Source organism: Salmo salar, chromosome 17, assembly GCF_965601325.2.
Source record: "Salmo salar chromosome 17, fSalSal1, whole genome shotgun sequence".
Taxonomy (NCBI): domain Eukaryota; kingdom Metazoa; phylum Chordata; class Actinopteri; order Salmoniformes; family Salmonidae; genus Salmo; species Salmo salar.
In genome coordinates this window covers 2931548-2952663 of record NC_138307.1, presented here as the reverse complement: position 1 = coordinate 2952663, position 21116 = coordinate 2931548, and the positions used below count along the sequence as shown (strand labels likewise).

Sequence of the window (21116 nt, the reverse complement as noted above, 5' to 3'; positions counted from 1 at the left end):
CCAGGAGACAGGCCAGTACATCAGGAGACGTGGAGGAGGCCGTAGGAGGGCAACAACCCAGCAGCAGGACCGCTACCTCCGCCTTTGTGCAAGGAGGAGCAGGAGGAGCACTGCCAGAGCCCTGCAAAATGACCTCCAGCAGGCCACAAATGTGCATGTGTCTGCTCAAACGGTCAGAAACAGACTCCATGAGGGTGGTATGAGGGCCCGACGTCCACAGGTGGGGGTTGTGCTTACAGCCCAACACCGTGCAGGACGTTTGGCATTTGCTAGAGAACACCAAGATCGGCAAATTTGCCACTGGCGCCCTGTGCTCTTCACAGATGAAAGCAGGTTCACACTGAGCACGTGACAGACGTGACAGAGTCTGGAGACGCCGTGGAGAACGTTCTGCTGCCTACAACATCCTCCAGCATGACCGGTTTGGCGGTGGGTCAGTCATGGTGTGGGGTGGCATTTCTTTGGGGGGCCACACAGCCCTCCATGTGCTCGCCAGAGGTAGCCTGACTGCCTTTAGGTACCGAGATGAGATCCTCAGACCCCTTGTGAGACCATATGCTGGTGCGGTTGGCCCTGGGTTCCTCCTAATGCAAGACAATGCTAGACTCATGTGGCTGGAGTGTGTCAGCAGTTCCTGCAAGAGGAAGGCATTGCTGCTATGGACTGGCCCGCCCGTTCCCCAGACCTGAATCCAATTGAGCACATCTGGGACATCATGTCTCGCTCCATCCACCAACGCCACATTGCACCACACTGTCCAGGAATTGGCGGATGCTTTAGTCCAGGTCTGGGAGGAGATCCCTCAGGAGACCATCCGCCACCTCATCAGGAGCATGCCCAGGTGTTGTAGGGAGGTCATACAGGCACGTGGAGGCCACACACACTACTGAGCCTCATTTTGACTTGTTTTAAGGACATTACATCAAAGTTGGATCAGCCTGTAGTGTGGTTTTCCACTTTAATTTTGAGTGTGACTCCAAATCCAGACCTCCATCGGTTGATAAATTGGATTTCCATTGATTATTTTTGTGTGATTTTGTTGTCAGCACATTCAACTATGTAAAGAAAAAAGTATTTAATAAGATTATATATTTCATTCAGATCTAGGATGTGTTGTTTAAGTGTTCCCTTTATTTTTTTGAGCAGTGTATTATTCTGACATTTCGCATTCTTAAAATAAAGTGGTGATCCTAACTGACCTAAGATAGGGAATTTTTACTCAGATTAAATGTCAGGAGTTGTGAAAAACTGAGTTTAAATGTATTTGGCTAAGGTGTATGTAAACTTCCGACTTCAACTGTACAGTCAGACAGACAGAGGTAGAGACAAGGGAAAAAGACAGACAGTATAAGAGTTAGATACAAATAGAAAAAGAGAGAAATACATAGAAATACATAGAAAGTCAGAGGGATACAGACGGACACAGATTTTTTGACAAGTGGAGTGACAGCGAAACAGACAGCTGCGAGAGTGAAACCTCTCACGCTGTGGGTGTGTGTATGAGAGAGACGCCTACCACCTCCCACTCGTCACTGTTGAATCCCACTAATCCACCCCAGCGCCTCTTTGTTACACCTGGAAAACAAGCTGGCTTAGTGCGCTAACAGCATCGCTAACAGTGCCACAAACACCACTATCAGTGAATGCGAGGGGGCGGGGTCGCCAGCGACGCTAAAGCTAATCACTAACAGAGCCGCTAACACCACTATGCGTCAAAGGGGGGACCTCAGCATACGGTAAAACTAATGCTAGTGCCACAAATCCCCTGTTCCTATCAGGACCACTCTCTTGTCAATACAGGGGGTGGTACGTACCATTGTGGAGTGCCACAGGGGGATCTGTGTGCCTAGCTGTGTTGGGTGAGTAATCCACTGCAGCTGAGCTAGCTAGCATACCTCCTCCCTGCCTCCTTCCATTCATGGCCAGAGAGATAGTACAGAAGGTAACGCTGTAAGGGCTCTAAAGCAATATGTGGGAGTGCTGTTTGTGTGGAAACAGCATGATTGCAGCAGTACTCCATTGTTGATTCCCAGGGATCAGTAGATAGTAAAGCCTCAGCATCAATGTTCGGAGTAGGACAACATGTCACTGTAACCTCTTTGGAACGCTGAAACTCTACCAACACATGGAACAAGGGACTACCGGTATACTATGTGACAACTTCACAGTGTGCAGTGAAATGGCACCCCAATGGTGGAACAAGCTCCCTCACGACGCCAGGACAGCGGAGTCAATCACCACCTTCCGGAGACACCTGAAACCCCACCTCTTTAAGGAATACCTAGGATAGGATAAAGTAATCCTTCTAACCCCCCCCCCCCCCCCCCCTTAAAAGATTTAGATGCACTATTGTAAAGTGGTTGTTCCACTGGATATCATAAGGTGAATGCACCAATTTGTAAGTCGCTCTGGATAAGAGCGTCTGCTAAATGACTTAAATGTAAATGTAAATGATAAGCATCTGTCAATAACATCTTGAACATTTTCAACTTTAATGATATTGAATATCGGCCTAAAAAATTGGCCATCAGCCTACTTGACACCCAAAAAACCTTACAAAATCCATATCAGTCGTTCTCTAACAAACACATTAGATCATACAACCACTCCTAAAATAGCAATACATTAATCAGTAGAGCTTAATAACATTTTCTCAGCAGTCAGCCCAAAATCATAGATTTCTATGTAAATTCCACAATAAAGTAATTTACATAGCTTTCATAGTTTGTCACGTAGAAATCACAAAAGAACGTTCATGCCGAGTTAGGCATTCGCTGAACTTGGGTGAAGGTTGTTGTTTTGCAACTTGTGCGCTAAGGGTAATGGTTGCTTTGCAATTGTATAATGGGGGATCTAAATACAAAATGAGCTATTTGCTAACATTTTGGCTCTACCAGGGGTTTGACGAGACCTTTAGTGAGCGCCACTGGCATTCAGATGTACAAATTGTGCCAACTCATTATACACAGAGCTGTTTTATAGTGCAAATGTGCATCATTACTATTAAGGCCCTGAAGAGGCTCCGAATATTAAATGTCAATTTGCAACTGGTAATTAGTTGATTTGGCTATCTCCGTTAACGTGCCACCGCGTCACAAGGAAGTTGGTTAAACAGGTGGGGGTGGAACACAAGAACTAACACAAATTAAGAATTCATACAATATACTTCACAACCTTGATGTCTTTCTCACTGTACATCTCTTTCGAATATCTCCCTCTCCCAAATCTCCCCCTTTCTCTCTAAAATCTACATTTTTATTATTTTCTCTCCATCTTCCTCATATTTTCTCTTTCATTCTATCCTCTTTAACTCCCTTTGTCTTTATTTCTGTTCTCACTGCCTGTATACATCACTTTGTTCTCTCTCTATCCCTCAATGCTCCCATGCTGCTCAGCATTCTCCGCGTTCCAGCTCACTATTGTAATTGACTCCAAAATGAGGGATATTAGCGATAAGCCCTTCAAGTTTGTCAGACCTGCTTATCGTCTGAGAATTCGTCCTTCTGAGGTGCTCTTTTTTTGAAGCCCTCCACATCACACACACACACTCCCTTGAGTGCCTCCAAAATCAATTTGGAGTCATGGAGCCAGAGTGGAAAGGGAAAGAGAAAGACAGTTGCTTTTCAGACCTGCTGGTTATCTGCCCCACCCTCCCTCTACCCCTCTCCCCCTCCCTCCCTCTACCCCTCCCTCTCTCCCTCCCTTTCATAGGCTCTATGACCAGAGTGTAGGACACCTCCTGATCTTGTGGAGGCTTGCCGCAAGTAGCGACGGCTTCCTGTTCATGCTTGTTTGGCTGGTTCACTGGTTCAGTATGTGTGTGTGAGGACGGGAACTAATGTGCGGAAAACAAAGGTTCATCAAGGATGAGGGGTCTTAGTCTGACTTAGGTGGGCAGGACCTTGCAGTGAAAGACCTAACCTTACCTAGTCCCTGAACACGGCAGCTTTTTTTGGTCTGAGTAAATGTAAGGCGTGTAAATGTGAGAAAATATGTGAGGTGTGTCGCTATAGTGGAGACGGCCATCTAGAATGTCCGTACCATTGATGATGACGATTGTACATTTTTATGACGATGATGATTGATCAAATCAAAATCAAATCAAATGTATTTATATAGCCCTTCGTACATCAGCTGATATCTCAAAGTGCTGTACAGAAACCCAGCCTAAAACCCCAAACAGCAAGCAATGCATGTGAAAGAAGCACGGTGGCTAGGAAAAACTCCCTAGGAAAAACTCCCTAGAAAGGCCAAAAACCTAGGAAGAAACCTAGAGAGGAACCAGGCAATGAGGGATTGATGATGACAAAGATGGTGTTGAAGATGACGAAAATGATGTCCCTTTTGATGTAGATGATGATGGGAATGAAAATAACAATGATGACGACATAACGACAGCGATAATGATCAGAATAGGGATAATGAAGATCAAAACAGGGGAAATAGGGAAACACACTCACTCTGGACACCATGAGACTTGACGTCTCTCCAGTCCTGCGAGCGCACTTCCTTGTAGTTGACCAGGTAGTGGCCAATGGGTACACCGCCATGTGAGTCGGGTTTCATGAATGTCACCGTGGCGATGCGCTGCGACACGGCCGACAAGCGCACCGAGTACGGGTTCGAGGGCACGTCTGGAAAAAGGCAGAGAAATAGGTGTCACACTCATAACCGTCCCCCATTGAAACAACACACATCCAAACATCAGTTCCGGTAACCCTTCAGAAACATTACATTGACGTCTCTATTTGTTACGGAAACATAATATCGCTGGTGTGTCGTTATTGGCAAATCAAAACTCTCACACGTGATACAAAGATGTCGCTATGGCAACTCAGGCTTATTGGGTTTTGCGATGCAGAATGCTTTGTGTTAACCCACACACAGTGTTCAGGCGAAGTTAAAAAAAGCCAAGGCCATTATATTTATCAGCGGTTGACTCAATCCCGTTATCACACAAACACTTCCCTTTTATCTGGTGGAGCCACGGGGCTTCGAGCAAATCAAAAGAAACCGTTGCTGTCCTACAGAGCCTCTCTTTTATAAGACCAGGAATACATTAAGGAGAGAGAGGACTTTCAGCACGGTTGTGGAGCTACACGCAATTGGGCACACACATAGACACACAAGCATAAACGCACAAACGTACACACTGATATGCAGCCTGCACACACACTAGTATAATGCACACACACACAAAGGGAAACCATCTACCATATGGATAAAAGCAAAGTTTGAGCTATGAAGATCTATGTACGAAGCCTGATTCAACAATTGATTCTGAAAACCCAGCACATACCTACTCAATAAGTCGTTCACGTTGCTAAAGTTGAATAGTTACAATGTGTATCTAGCGACAAGTTATTATTTACACCTAAACTGTATTTCTTTCGATCTCTGTTGCGATATGACACAAAGTTAGAGTGGGAAGGGAGACAAATTGAACTCTCTTTGCTAACACTGTGGGTATAGGCAGTTCAAGGCTTCAGCGTCAATCCTTATATACACTGCATTTTAACCTGTTGGGGCTAGGGGGCAGTATTTTCACGGCTGGATAAAAAAACGTACCCGATTTAATCTGGTTACTAATCCTACCCAGTAACTAGAATATGCATATACTTATTATATATGGATAGAAAACACCCTAAAGTTTCTAAAACTGTTTGAATGGTGTCTGTGAGTATAACAGAACTCGTTTGGCAGGCAAAACCCTGAGACATTTTCTGACAGGAAGTGGATACCTGATGTGTTGAATTACCTTTAAGCCTATGCCATTGAAACACACAGGGGTTGATTAATGTATTGCTTCCACTAGATGTCACCAGCCTTTACAAAGTGTTTTGAGTCTTTTATTGTGAGATCTGACCGAACAAGAGCCATGGAACGGTGATGGCCGATTAGACTCTGGCGCGCGAGTTCATGTTGGGTACCCTCGTTCCAATACGTTATAAAAGAGAATGCATTCGTCCACCTTGAATATTATTCATGTTCTGGTTAAAAAAGGCACTAATGATTTATGCTATACAACGTTTGACATGTTTGAACGAACGTAAATATATTTTTTCCCCTCGTTCATGACGAGAAGTCCGGCTGGCTTAGATCATGTGCTAACAACACGGAGCTTTTTGGATATAAATGATGAGCTTTTTTGAACAAAACTACATTCGTTATGGACCTGGGATTCCTGGAAGTGACATCTGATGAAGAGAATCAAAGGTAATGGATTATTTACATAGTATTTTCGATTTTAGATCTCTCCAACATGGCCGTTTGTCTGTATAGCAAAGCATATTTTTCTGGGCGCAGTGCTCAGATTATTGCAAAGTGTGATTTCCCAGTAAGGTTATTTTTAAATCTGGCAAGTTGATTGCGTTCAAGAGATGTAAATCTATAATTCTTTAAATGACAATATAATATTTTACCAATGTTTTCTAATTTTAATTATTTAATTTGTGGTGCTGACTTGACTGCCGGTTATTGGAGGGAAACGATTTCCTCAACATCAATGCCATAGTAAAACTCTGTTTTTGGATATAAATATGAACTTGATAGAACTAAAAATGCATGCATTGTCTAACATAATGTCCTAGGAGTGTCATCTGATGGAGATTGTAAAAGGTTAGTGCATCATTTTAGCTGGTTTTATGGTTTTGGTGACCCTGTCTTTGAATTGACAAAACATTACACACAGCTATTGTCAATGTACTCTCCTAACATAATCTAACTTTATGCTTTCGCCGTAAAACCTTTTTGAAATCGGACAACGTGGTTAGATTAAGGAGATGTTTATCTTTCAAAGGGTGTAAGATAGTTGTATGTTTGAAAAATTTGAATTTTGACATTTATTTGGTTTCAAATTTGCCGCTCTTGAAATCCACCTGCTGTTGATAGGGTGCACCACGGGTGGCACGCTAGCGTCCCACATAACCCCAAGAAGTTAACTTGGCACAACCCCATAATATCTTGAGTAATACATCAGAGACCGTATTCACGATGCGTCTCAGAGTAGCCTGCGTCTCAGAGTACTGATCTGATTTTGCCTTTTAAGCCATAATGAATAAGAGGGTGGACCTGATCCTAGTTCAGCACTCCTACTCTGAGAGACTTTGTGAATTCCGGCCCAAATCTTCTTAACATCAGGGATAATGCTTGACTTTTCAACTATGATCTGCCATTTACTTGCATCAATAACATTTAAAATATCATTCAAGTTACATAAAGAGTTGCATAAGCGGGTTAGCTTATGCTTTCCATAGGAACGAACTGATCATGAATCAAGTGTTAGCATTTAGCGGGGTTATTGGCTGATTGGGTTGGCTCACAGTCTTCTATCTAGAGTTATTACACTAGAGTTTCCTCTCTCTTTAATGATCAGACTTTAAAACCGAATCAAACTGATGGGCGGGAGAGTGTGTGCGTGAAGGAACCGTTGTTTCATTTCATGGATCCCCAAACCTAGCGACACTCCATTCATTGCGAGAGAGGGGTAAAGAGTTCTGAATCTTAAATGAGCGAAGACTTGTTTACTTTTCTTTAGTGTGTGTGGCTGTGTGTGTGTGACAGAGAGAGAGTTTGTAAAGGTATCTCTGTGTGTTTGAAGTGTGTGTTCCGACGTGAGTGTGTGTGAATGCGGAAATGCATACGTATGTGGGAATGTGTGTGGAAGAATGTCTCTTAAAACTACATCTTAAGTCCTTTTTCTCAGAATTCTACTTCTCAGAGGCTCTGTGTTTGAAGTAACTGAATCTGTACTAAAATGAATTGGACTGCATTACTGTATATTAGCCTGCGCTATGCACCGTAAATTAGGGGGTACTTTAGTAAATAGGGGGAACTACTTTAAATCAGCGAGCACTATTTGAGATTAGTTTAGGCTAAATAGAGGTGGGGGGGTGGTTTTGGGGGGGTTAAGGTATTTACTGCCATGGAAATGGCAAATAAGGAGGTTATCAACAACAAAACAGAGTGAGAGGGGTGCAAACAGTTGGAAGATACTATCTGGGCAAGCATAAACGCACACACGTACATACAGTACATGCAGCCACGTACACACTGATATGCAGCATTCACACAAACACACTAGAATAAATGCACACATGCACACACACGCAGACACAAAGGGAAGTTTGAGCTATGAAGGTCTGTGCACAAAGCCAGATTCAACAATTGATTCTCAAATCCAGCACATACTGTATCTTCCAAATAAGTCATAGAAGTCGCTAAAGTTGAATAGTTAGAATGCGTTTTTTCTAAACATAAACTGTACTTAGGAGCTACAGTACATTAAATCAGTGAGAACCATTTTAGATTAGGCTAAATAGAGGTTGGGGGGGGGGGGGTGGTTATGGAATTTACTACCATGGTAACAGCAAACAAGGAGTTATCAACAACAAAAGAGAGCGAGAGGGGTGCAAAACAGTTGGAAGATACTATCTGGGCTTCCAGTGAAGTGACGCTTTGTTGCTTGGGTCAGCACTAGATATTTCATTGGTTGACTGCGGCGATATTTGGTTAATCATGCCACATGGATGACACATAGTTGGAACTATTTGGTTGATGGATGAACTTTGATATGTTGAGGTGCATGGTTTACCCGATTCAATGTGTACTGTATGATATCAAGGGAAAGCCCAATGTGCTATAATGAGGGGGGGATTGGTTACTTTATGTGGCCAGCACTTACCTGCCTGGGCCAAGATAAACTCCTGGTATTTCGCTCCGATGTTGTTACGTGCCGTGCAGTTGTAGCGTCCGAAATCCCTGTCGGACACCGGGGTGACCTAGGGACAAACATTTGAGTGAGCACAAAGACCAGATCTGAGTCAATACACTGACAGTGGCATTACACTAAGTGAAGACTTTGGGTAACACTATATCAGCCAGTATAAAGCATTGTTTCTTTCATTCAGTCCTTTTTTACCAGGTAAGTTGGCAATGACCTAGGGATTGCAGAGGAGAGGAAAGGAGTTGAATAGACCACTTGGAAGCCAGGGATGATAAGGTGGCCATGATTTTAATTTCTGAAGTTAGACTGTTACCAGTAGGTGCCCTTTTGCTTCCTATACCCACCTCTAGCAGGGACTTGCCGTTGATTGTGTGGACACGTATGTTGGCAGTGCCTTCGGCCGAGATGGTGAGGCGCTCTCTCCTCCATAGCATGGTGGCGGGAGGGTTGGACTTGACGTCACAGCTGATGTTCACCGGGTTGCCCTCCCACGAGTAAAAGATGGTTTGGTTGGTCTGGAACTTGGGCATGTCTATCCCAGACACAACATGATTGGTCGGTTAGCTTCCAAGTCATGCAAAACCAGGCAATTAAAAAATTAAAAAATCTGAGATGATCAAAATCCAAAAAACGGGTTGTTGGGTTTAAGCATAATCACACAAAGGGAAAAGAGAGAGTGTCTCATGAATGCCTCAATACACTCTCCCTAAAGTTCAAAGGAAGCCTGAACTTATTGAAGACACCTCATGCTGGGCGAGAGATCTCCATTACGATACTCTTCCCGAGTGTGTGTGTGTCGTTGTGTGTTTGTGTGTGTGTGTGTGTGTGTGTGTGTGTGTGTGAGAGAATGTGTGCATCTGTGGTGCTGAGCTGGATGGGCGCTAATGAATGATCCACCCCACTGCATTGGGGGCCGCTCGCCATCCCTGCTCGCCACTGCACTTGCCCAGTAGTCAGTAGAGTGGCATTATGGTATGTTTTATGCTTTATGCTACCTCCTCCTCTAGTCCCGCCACAGACTTAAAAAATACGATTATTAGCTCCGCGGCGACAGTTGGCTTAGCCCCCGCCGCATCTACGCTCAATCACACACCTCTTGGGGACGATTTTTGTCCCTCTACTTTCAAACTGTCATGTGTTGAGCGAGGGCATGGTGGGTCACTGCTCTGAGGGTGTGGCACTGCCAAGGGTGGCTGGAGAAAAGTGAGGGCAGTGATGTCATGCATGCTCACCTCAAAGGATGCCATTTATAGCACGTTTGTTAGAAAAGACAGAAACCTGGGACTATGTAGTTACTTGGTGCAATTGCACATCTACTTTGGAAATTACTACATGTATGTTTCATGCCATTAACCTTTTCACACGAGTTCCAAATATCTCTAACGGTCGCCCCAGCGTGAGTTTATTTTTGCGTGTGATATCATAATGCACTCACTATTTCAAAATGTGATTGTTACGCAACAGGACAGTTAACCTACGCTGCCCTAAAACCAAGGCACGCTGCCTGCTAATTATCTATTGGCTGTGTTTCAAATTGTCAATTTTGTATTATTTTCTAACAACAGTTTGAATTGAGGTGTGTTCCGCCTCCTCATTAATTCACATAAGAAGTAGCCTATTTCACTGTTTCACTGCTGACAATTTATCTTTGAGACTTTACTGATCCGGACAAACTTCTCTCTTCAACGAGAGCCCAAGCACCTCCCCAGTTTTTCCCCAGATCAAGTATGAAGACATTGCGCATCTCTAGTCAGAACAGGCCTTGTACAGTTTCTGGCTGGCACCTGCATTGACTTCATTGTTGTTTATAACTTTGGACATGTGTGCATTCCTATCAGTGTAAGTGCCTTATTGTGTTGTCATTCCTATTGCAGCATACCATATGTATGGATCATAATTGATTTACTGTTTTATTCACGTTTTCAAGTACTGGTGACAAATCATGCATTCCAATTCTTATATAGATTGTAATGGACACACGTGATATGTGTAAAATACTTTTAAAAAGTTTTACTGATTATGATGAGCTAATGCTAAGCTAATTACCAGCTGTGTGTGGCACCATGTTTGTGGATATCATACAATGCATTCTGGTTGCAAAGATGTTATAACAAAACGAGGTGAAGGTATAGTACACTCGACTGACTTATGGTGATTCCAAGACAACTGGGACCTGGGAAAAATACATGACGTCAGTGATCTTCAGGTCAGAAAGTCCGAGCTCTAGTTAGAGGCCCAAGTTTCCAAGTTGGAATTCCAAGTTGGATGACCATTCAACATTTTTTTCCCCAGTCTGAGTTAGTTTTTCTTTCTCCTGAGCTCCCAGTTGTCTTGAACTCACTGAAGTCGGAAGACGGAGATTTCCCAGTTGTTTTGAACGCGGCATCAGATTGGAACTATGGTACCTCAGGGTTGCCAGCTCAGATCTCCCCTCCAGGGGTTTTATTTTCATTTAGCTTATAAACTTCTCCTGTGTTTTCCCCCATGTATTGATAAATTCCCCATCATAGTAATATCTCCCCACAATACCTTCCCTCATTTCTACCTCCCATGGACTTGAAAAACCCCCCAAAAATGTAATGAACCCGCCCACAAACCCCCCCTAAAATGGTTTCATCCCTGTCTAGCTTTCGCGCTACGGTTAGGCTAGGCAGTAGGCTTGTATTTGGGGTAATGATCTGTGATCTTTGTGATTTGTCAAAAATGGTAAACGACTTGTTAAGTCATGTGCTCCGGTTCTTGTACATCGAAGATTTGTAGTATGCTGAAAAGTGGCCAAACTAAGTTCATATTTTTCAGGAAATGGGCAAAGCCATCTTTGACTATGTTTGTTTGCGTTTTATAGTGAATGGCATTCTGGGATTATGGAGTTTTCGCTTGTCAAACAAACAAACATGGCTGCCATCAAAGAATTTATCTGCTGTTAGCTATTTTCTAAACAATATTACATTTCTCCCTTGTGTTCACCGGGATGTGGTACATTGTAAACAAGTCTAGCTTTTAGGTCGCTAACTTATGTTGTTTTTTTTTGTCAGGACAACTTGTTATTTAGACTGGTTTATGGAGTTTGGCTGTGGATGTGTTCTGTGTTATGTTTGGATGATGAAGTGCACATTTATCTTTTACAATAAAAGGTGAAAACCTTTATTTCCCATCAGTACAAAACATTGTTTAGATGTTTTTTTTAGACAAAAATGCTGTTTAGACATGTTTGTTGCATCAAATGTTCTGTTACTTCTGTTCCAATCACATATTTGTGATGGTACGCTGCAGGGACCACTCAACAATGATCACAAATATGTGATTGTACAAATCAAAGGGTTAAAGCACCATTGGATTAAATTGAACTGTGTTCTGAAATGAGATGGTGAGATCTTTAGCTTTAATCTTATTATTAAAGAGTACTGGAGGAAGCCGTTTTTTCACCAGGAAGTGTGTGTGTGTAATATGGGATAAATAATGCAGCAGGATATCCTCCTACTAATTAGCCTTTTTGGGGGGCAGGCAACTGTGTTGTGATTAATCAAGCATTTGCTAAAAAGGGATAACAGAAACAGTGTTCAACAATGGAATCTTACAAGAAAGCAGCTTTGTGTGTGTGTGGTTTTGACACTTTGCATGTGCAAACAAGTTGTATTGGTTTTAGATGAAATAATGAAGAAGCTTTTATATTAACTTCCATTGTCCTCCAATAGAGAATCTTATCTCTACTTCAGTTTGCTCCTCAATTCATGCACCTTGGTTAAAAAGTGAGGTAGCGGCTGTGCTCCATTCCCTTTGTGTGAATACTGTGCAGATGTGCAAAGTTGTGTGTGTACCGTATCAGCGCAGGCATGTATGTTTTTGTTCTCCAACTGTACTTACACTCTATATCGAGGAACATGCTCTTTTGGTGGCCCCCGATCCTGCTGAGGGCCTCACAGTCAAAACGGCCCAAGTCAGTAAGCTTCACCCCACTGATGGTCAACATGGACTTGCCATGGCGGCCCCGCACATCCATACGTCCATCTTGGCTCTGTGCACACACACATGCATAAGCACACATGCACGCAAACACACACACACACAAATGGATTGTGAATTTATTGCATACTGTACATCTCGTGAAGAATTTGCTTCATCCACTCCATCCATCCAGCCGGGGCGGCAGGTAACCTAGTTGTTGGAGCGTTGGGCCAGTAACCGAAAGGTTGCTAGATCGAATCCCCGAGCTGACAAGGTAAAAATCTGTCGTTCTGCCCCTGAACAAGGCACTGTTCCTAGGCCGTCATTGTAAATAATAATTTGTTCTTAATTGACTTCCCTGGTTAAATAAAAAAATGAAATCCATACACTTTTTATCTGTTGACTTTTTACTTCATAACAACCTTACACACCTTCATAACCGTTAAACCCCCCTGACACTAAGTCAAACCAAGTATCTGATGTAAAATCAGTTTTACGACTCTGGCTAGGATTAATGTGATTGACTATCAATTGATTTGCAATAATTAGATAGAGAACTGTGAAGACAGATGGTCTCAATTTGAAGCCGAGGGTCATTTAGATTGGGAGCAGCAATCATTCCTTGTAATCATCAATGATACTTAACAAAGACAAACTAGCTCAGGGTGATCATCACTTAGAAAGGAAATCTTTTGGGTTCTTCAAATACTTTGAGAGTTTGATCAAGCCTGTCTGGAGTGCCAGATGGGCAGGGATTGCACTTTTGGGACTACTCCATTGGTTATTTTAATATTTGAAAGAAAACAAATACTATTTGAACACAGGTCTGCTAGCTGTGCAGACTCCCTAAGCAGATAGTGACTGCCATTGATTAATCAAGTGCTAGGGTTAGACACCAGCAGGACTTGGGCCCAGCACTCAGAAGACTGCTGTCGTAACCCCCGGAGTTCCCATGCCAGGTCTAATTTGGCCTATAGACATCTCTCCCCCCACTGGGACCAGTCTCTGTGTCATTGTTCTCCCTTCTCCTTCAGTCTTGAGCCCTGGTGTCTCCTGGAAGCTTGCCCCTGCAGTGTGTGGATGTGGCAGACTCACACAGACTACGACGCCCACTCTATAGATCTCCCTAGACAATCGATGCATATACAGCTCATTTCTAGTACTCCCAACGCCAGCCCCAACGCCCCCTGTTAATGCCCATTATAATGCCTCAGTTGTATCAGCACTGACTGAAGTCTCTTGCAGTCATTTCAGATTGAAACAATCTCACACAGTCTCTTGCTACTGCCAGGTTAAAGAGGCCTCCCTTTAAGGAGTGATAAAGGGTATCGTAAAGTTGGTTTGATCTCGGGTGAATCGTCACTTGTGTAGATTCAAGTTGGTTTGATCCTGGTTTTTCCTTGAACGTGATTATTTTTTATAAAATTGTGGTTGGCTATGAAAGTGGTGCTTTCAGTAGCATGGTCACAGTGTGCTACTGCACATATACAGCAGGTGCCCTCCACATTCCATTTGAACAATTCAGGAGTGGAACTGACCATTGAATTTGGAATGAATATAAATGCTGTCAAATAAACAGGGGGGCAGAAAGCAGAGCAAATTTGCCAGAGGAAGAGAATGCTGACTCTGGGCTTTGTGCATTCTCTCTTGCGCTCTCTCCTATATTTGGGTTATTTATTCCCAGGTTCACCTGGCTGAGGAAGGGATGCTCTCTCTAGGGAGAAGGAGGGAGCCGATGGGGGGAGGAAAGGGAGGAGGGAGAGTGAGGGAGGGAGGGAGGGAGACATTAGCCTGTTTGATATGCAGTGCAGAGGAGCTGACACGGACAGGAGGCACTGCAGGAGCACACACTCAGACACAGCCAGAAGGAAGGAGAAAGAGAGAGAGTATGAGACAGAAAGCCCACATAGCAAGAGGGAGACAAAGAGAGATAGGTAGAGAGAGAGAGAAAAAGAGAGAGGTAAAGGTAGGTGGAAGATGAAAGATGGAGAGCAGATCATTGGAAGTCCTCTTCATCTGATGTGAGGAAACTGAACATGCCCTCCTACACCCTGCAATGATCACACATGATGTTAAATAAGATATCTCCAAAGCTGAACTCCAAGTAAGCCCATACGAACTTCTCCGATGGTATTAGTGCTGGCTCTGGATCAGTTAAAAGAAGATGCCACATCTTTTCTTATCCTCTTTCTTCAGTAAAGATAGTGGCTGTGCCTGTTGCCCTTGGGAGTGCCGGCTTGCTGTAAGACCCTATTAAGCTGCCGTGAATGGGGAGCTGCTGTGGCTTGCTGCTAGTGCTATCATAACCTCGCCAGTGGCATTGAGATGAGAAAACAGGTAAACAGAAACCCACAATGCTCTGTTACTATGTATCATTGACTTTCAGCCAGCGTACACTGTTTCTCAACTAGTTTGCTGGGTTTGTATGTGCTTCAATGAGAAACAAATATGCTAGCGACGGCAAAAAGGAGACAAAACAAAACAATGCTCTTGCTACATTACCCCGACGTAAAGTAGTGGCGTTATGTTTTATGGACGTTTTATGGTACTGGATAAGAGAATAGAGAGTAGTGTGCTGGCTGTGTCTGGATATGCAGATGTAAATTGAAAGAAGAGGCGAGTAGCTTTACACCTAATGACCATGGCCATCAATCAAGGCAGCAGTATGCAGAAAGCCCTGTTTGTTCTTTCCCATACATTTAGGTGTGTTGCACAGCGCTCACATTTCCATAATTGCATTTGCCTCCGCGCGCGAAGAAGTATTTACTCTCATTCAGTGCCTTGATTTATAAAGCCGAGCGGTTGGCGCCAACGCACACATTCATTTATCTCAGCCATTGACCTTTTTCCCGTGGAAAGTGGAAGCCATCTTTGCTAATGCAGCGCCTCTCGAAAAGCATTAGTGCTCGGCTGCTACTGAGAAAATGACAGAAAAACACAGGGTAGCTGTCTGTTTACTCTTAGCCATGTTGAGAGCATTTCTTTAACCTCTGTCTGTTGAGGCACAATGTACGCTCCGAGAATCTCAGAGATTAATGGTCTTCATTGAAAACATCCCAGTCCTGACCAACATGGTTTTGTTTCAAATGAGTCATCAATGGCATCCAACCTTGATACACCGTGAGTAGAACTAATCTTTGGATGAGGTAGCTTACCCTATGGCCTACCTTTCTCTCTTAGTTAAGTAACACAATTAACCATCTTTTACTTCATATATACTGTACCTTATTGCATGGTGGATATAACGTAGTGCCTCTAAAAGAATCCTAAGAAGATGTTGGAATTACTGGGACCACAAAGCGTATACTAAAAAAATGTCTGTGCTGAGAATTACTCTATGACGCAGTCACATCCATCTTCAAAGATGAGCATTCTCCTCAGATATGTTCTTTGTTAATACCGGGCAACTGGTCTGTGCATGTGTGTCTGTGCATGAAATAGGTGGTGAGAGAGGGTTGAGGAAAGTACTTTGTGTGACTGTAGGCAGTATGAAGTGAGTGGAAGATGGACAGTAAAAGCAGGGACAACGGGGTTACCTTGTCTGTGTGTGTGTGTGTGTGTGTGTGTGTGTGTGTGTGTGTGTGTGTGTGTGTGTGTGTATGTGTGTGTGTGTGTGCGCACACGTGTGTGTGTGCGTGTGTGAGCATGTGCGTGCTTGCTTGTGACTGTGTTTGTCTAGAGAGGGTGAAATGGGTACCAGTAGAGTGCAACAGTAGGCAACATACAACGAAAAGGGGGGCGGAAGTAAGAGCAGGGGACAGCCCAGTGTTACCTTGTCTCCGTCGGTGAAGCTCCGACCATCGTTGGCTCTCCTCCAGGAGATCTCAGGCAGTGGCTCTCCCTCAGCCACGCAGGAGATCATGGCGGCGCTGCCCTCTACCGCCGTCACGTTACGCAGCTGGGTGATGTGTGGCTGGACTGGAGGGACAGAGAGAGAAAGAGATAGATTGAAAGAGAGGGAGAGAGAAGGGGGAGAGAGTCCAAGATAGATAAAGGAGAGGGAAATAGAGAGAGGGAGAGGAGGAGAGACCAAGAGAGATAGAGGAAAGAGAGAAGGAGAGAAAGAGGGGGGATGAAAGAGATAGAGATAGGGATGAAGGAGAGAAAGAGAGGGGGGATGAAAGAGATAGGGATGAAGAGTGAAAGGAAGAAAGAAAGATAGAGAGAAAGACAATAATTGAAGACAGGAGACGCCTAGGGCTAACACCAGGTATTGGAGGATGGACGACTATGGGCTTGACTATTGAGGTCATACAATCTAAATCTACTGTTCAGAATCATACTTTTCCATTTATGAAAGTAGAGTTGTGCATCGCAGTTTATAGCCTCAAGACAAAGTAATCCTTACATTTGAGTCCACACCATGCCCAGACAAACAACTAGGACTTTGTGTTGTCTCCCTACTCCCTCACAACCTCTTTCTCACAATATCTTTACTTCTCCTCTTTCTCTTCAACAGAAGTTTTTTCCTCTTTCATATATTCTTTATATACAGTCTATTTAATTCCTTCTGTGGATCCTCTGGCTTCTTAACAGACACAGCATTATGCTGGCTAGCTGCCGATGGGGGTGTTTAGCGACGAGACACGTGGTGTACAGGCAAACCCTTTTTTGACCAACCAAACCCTTTTTCGCCCTCGATAAAAAGCATTAAGGCGGTCTTGGCGAAATCAAGAAGTCGTTTGTAATTTCAAAAAGAGTGAACCTTAGGGTGGATGAGCCATCTAAGAGGATTTAGAGCTTGTCACGTAATGGGGTCATACACACACCTATGCCTACTGTATATGCACCAACACATACACGCACACATACAAACACACAAAATCAATGATTTTCTTTAGGCCTTTAGAGCTACATAGTTCAATTCGCCTAGTCATTGAAGAGCCAAAAATGGAAGCATAAACAATTATCTTTTGACAGAAGTAACAAGTCACTAATATTTCGATGGAGATTATTTTTCAAGGTAAGATAAATACTTTCAAACGTGGCCTTGAGACCTGCCTTAAGTACCTCAGCACTTTTTTTTTTCTTTTTTACACCCAGAGGCCCTAGTGGGAACCAAGAAGCGATACAGAGATGAGGCCTATGATTCATACAATAACTCCAGGGTGGGAAAGGTGCTGTAAAGGATAAACAATAGCTTACCCCCTTCAAGTGAAATATGATAGTATTCATCAATATGATATGGGAATGGGCTTAAGCTTATCTACAACCTTTATAACAGATGGTCAATTCTGTGCAAGTGTGTCTTCTCCTTTACAGATGAATACCTGATCAGTGGAGCAAGCTGAAGATGAAAAGATATTAAGCGACTCTTGGTAGCACAATGAAAGTTTGGTTTATTGTAAACATTTTGCCAATACCTTCATCAAGGTCTTCTCTTATACACATTATTGTGTAAAATAAGCTTTTGCTTCAAGTTTTTTAACATGAAGATTAGATTCCCATTTCAATCCAGCATTTCAACTACCATATATATCATGGTAGTCCAGATGTTGGCCAGTGCAGCTGCTTCGTGTGACACCAAACACAAGAGGCCACAAAAACTCAACCCTGTGAAACACCAAGAAATGTGGCATAAACTCTCAATGACAAATCCCTCTCTTCTCTTCATCTCCTGCTCTCTCAACTTGCAGGGGTAATAAAACTCTTACAACTGTGTTTCCCCGCTGCACTTTGCAAAACAAAACTCAAGCCCTCCGCTATCTTCTTAATTTAAATATGCATTTTGAAGACCAACCGGAGCCTGGGCCTTGAAAGGATCTTGATGACTAGATCATAAATCTCCATATATTTTCATAAAGAGGAAAGAGCTCCATCGGAATAATCAGGGAGGAAATATGCTGGCAGCTTTATGAAAATATAAATTGAAACTTTTATGAACAGGGTGTCACCGATTCTACAATAAATGAGATGTATTTTTTTCAGTCTGGAATTGTACTAGATTCAAGTTGTTGGATGATTGGTTGAGGTAGTGGCTGTATGGTGAAAGTTTTCCTCTGAAATAATATTTTTCCATGGTGAATAGGAATTGGCTGTTTGTAGCGCTCAAGACGAAAACACCTAATATTCAAATCAATATCTATTAATATTCATAGACACACATGAGGTCACATAAGTTCAAGGACTGTACACTCACTAGAAACATCCAGTAACACCACAGATCGAACAATGAGCCAGATATTTCACCGGATGTGGAAGTGTGATGGATCAGGTTGGCGTTTACACTCAATACCAAATATGGTGATGAGAGGAATCCCAGTGGCCGGCAGTGGGAGAAGATGGATTTTGGCCGACATTATGCAAATGTTCTCATCGATGAAACAGTTCTGCTCCCAAAACTATAATCTCTTACGAACAGAGTGGACTAAGTTTTGTCGATTTTACCCTTACCCGAAGTGAAAAAAGGGGTGAATATAGTTATTACACACACACACGCACTTCACAGAGTAGGCATTCCCCCTAACGGAAATATGAAAATACATTCTAGAACACTCATGCTTGGTTCTGCCCCTCTCCATGCTTGTTCTGCCCACTATGACTAATTTGTTCCCATTGGAAATGACAGGCTGTGGTCCATCTTGGGTTATTTATAAAAATCTTTGGTAATACTCAGGAATATGCAGTTTATGTTGCTTTTAACGCACAGGAAACATGTAGATTCTTATAGTGCCTATTGCCTATGGCGGAACATGCAGTTTTTGTCTCTAAAGACCCAACGTCTTTCATTCCAATCCATATGGATTTTTATTCATAGAGACGTGCAAAAGGTCAAAGACTTTACACTCTCTAGGAACATCCAGGAATACACAGTAAACATGTTAAAAGCTTTCTACAGTGCCTACAGCCTATAGAAATCTAAAGAAAAACGAATTGAAAAGTAACTGAGCAAAAGTAAATTGGTATGTTAAAATGACCAATTCTTGGTCCAATTATGTTTTTTTGGTCGAAGCAACATCAAATAACCATATAAAATTCAGGTAGCAATGTTTTTTTCATGACATCAAGACGGCTGATAAGGACATTATATTTTGGTTGTAATTATTAAATGCGACGTGAGACCATTTGACATGTTTACTTCAATTTGAGAATGTCATAACTTAAATAGGGATGCCCACGAAGGACATGCTGCTACACTCACCGAACACTTTGAGGAAGAGCTCCCTCTCCTCCACCCCGGCCTTGTTGGTGGCTCGGCAGGTATAGCTGCCCCCGTCCCCTTGGATGATGTTGCGGATGGTCAGGGTACTCCTGCCTCCCTCCATGGTGTTGAGGACATACTGCTCTGACCTCTCCAACTGCTGGCCCTTCCTGTGTACAGAGAAACAGATTGGGCTCCTGAGTGGCGCAGCGGTCTAAGGCACTGCATCTCAGTGCTAGAGGCATCACTACAGACCCTGGTTCGATTCCAGGCTGTATCACTACCGGCCGTCATTGGGAGTCCCATAGGGCGGCGCACAATTGGCCCAGTGTCGTCCGGGTTAGGGTTTGGCCGGCATGGGCCATCGTTGTAAATAAGAATTTGTTCTTAACTGACTTGCCTAATTAAATAAAGGTAAAGAAAATACATATAAAAAACAAATAGGATAGAGGTGCGCAACCAATTCAACTACACACACATGCAAACATAGAGATAAAACGTGTATCTATATGCACACACGTCCCCCCCAGCCACCAAAACCATACACATTATAATGGTGTTAAAACTACATCTCTCAAGGAAAGAGAGAGCAAGAGAGAGGGAGGATAATTGAAAGTGGACTGGGAGAAACATTGAGGTATAGTAATAAGGCTGGAGAGAGCCAGGGAGGAAATTAAGAACTGTGTGTGTGTGTGTGTGTGTGTGTGTGTGTGTGTGTGTGTGTGTGTGTGTGTGTGTGTGTGTGTGTGTGTGTGTGTGTGTGTGTGTGTGTGTCCAAGCTGGTTTGTGGAGTGGCATGCACAGGAAATTACACTGACTGTATCAGTCTATGAATGACTGAAAGCAGGCACAGACAGCCAGCCAGGTGGAAACACCACAGCAGGAAATGTAACTGAGGGAGGAGGGGAAGGGGGAGGGGTGAGCGAAAGAAGAAGAGAAAGGTGTTCTCTAGCTCTTTAATACCAGAATGGTTAGTAGTGCAGTCTTGCAAACCAGTGTGAGGGGGAGGGAGGGGTTATGGTTATGGTGGCACTGTGGTCAGATTGCAGTTGTCATGGTGAAGAGGACACAATGGGCATAGTAGAGTTGTAGTCAGAGTTGAGTTGTGGTCAGTGATGACCTGTGGTCAGTGTGTGGAGTGATGATCAAAGTGTTAGGTTGAAGCTGCAGTCAGGGTGGAGTTACAGTCAGGGTTGAGTTGTGTGGAGTAGTGTTCAAAGTGGAACAGAGAGGACAGTGCACTCTTAAGACAAAAAGGTTCCAAAGGGGTTAGGCTGTTCCCATAGGAGAAACCATTTTGGTTCC

General features: G+C 43.3%; 1 protein-coding gene across 2 annotated transcripts in view; it reads right to left on the bottom strand.

The window, feature by feature from the left end:
• ncam2a (neural cell adhesion molecule 2a) overlaps window positions 1–21116 on the bottom strand; it is a 433491-nt gene that overhangs the window by 72751 nt on the left and 339624 nt on the right. For both annotated transcript variants that reach the window (XM_014151337.3, XM_014151338.3), the window contains exons 7-12: window positions 19812–19981; window positions 16443–16588; window positions 12590–12740; window positions 9070–9257; window positions 8684–8780; window positions 4461–4634 (exon numbers count right to left, since the gene is read on the bottom strand). In XM_014151337.3, the coding sequence (XP_014006812.3) occupies window positions 4461–4634; window positions 8684–8780; window positions 9070–9257; window positions 12590–12740; window positions 16443–16588; window positions 19812–19981 (926 nt within the window). The remainder of the gene's footprint in view (window positions 1–4460; window positions 4635–8683; window positions 8781–9069; window positions 9258–12589; window positions 12741–16442; window positions 16589–19811; window positions 19982–21116) is intronic.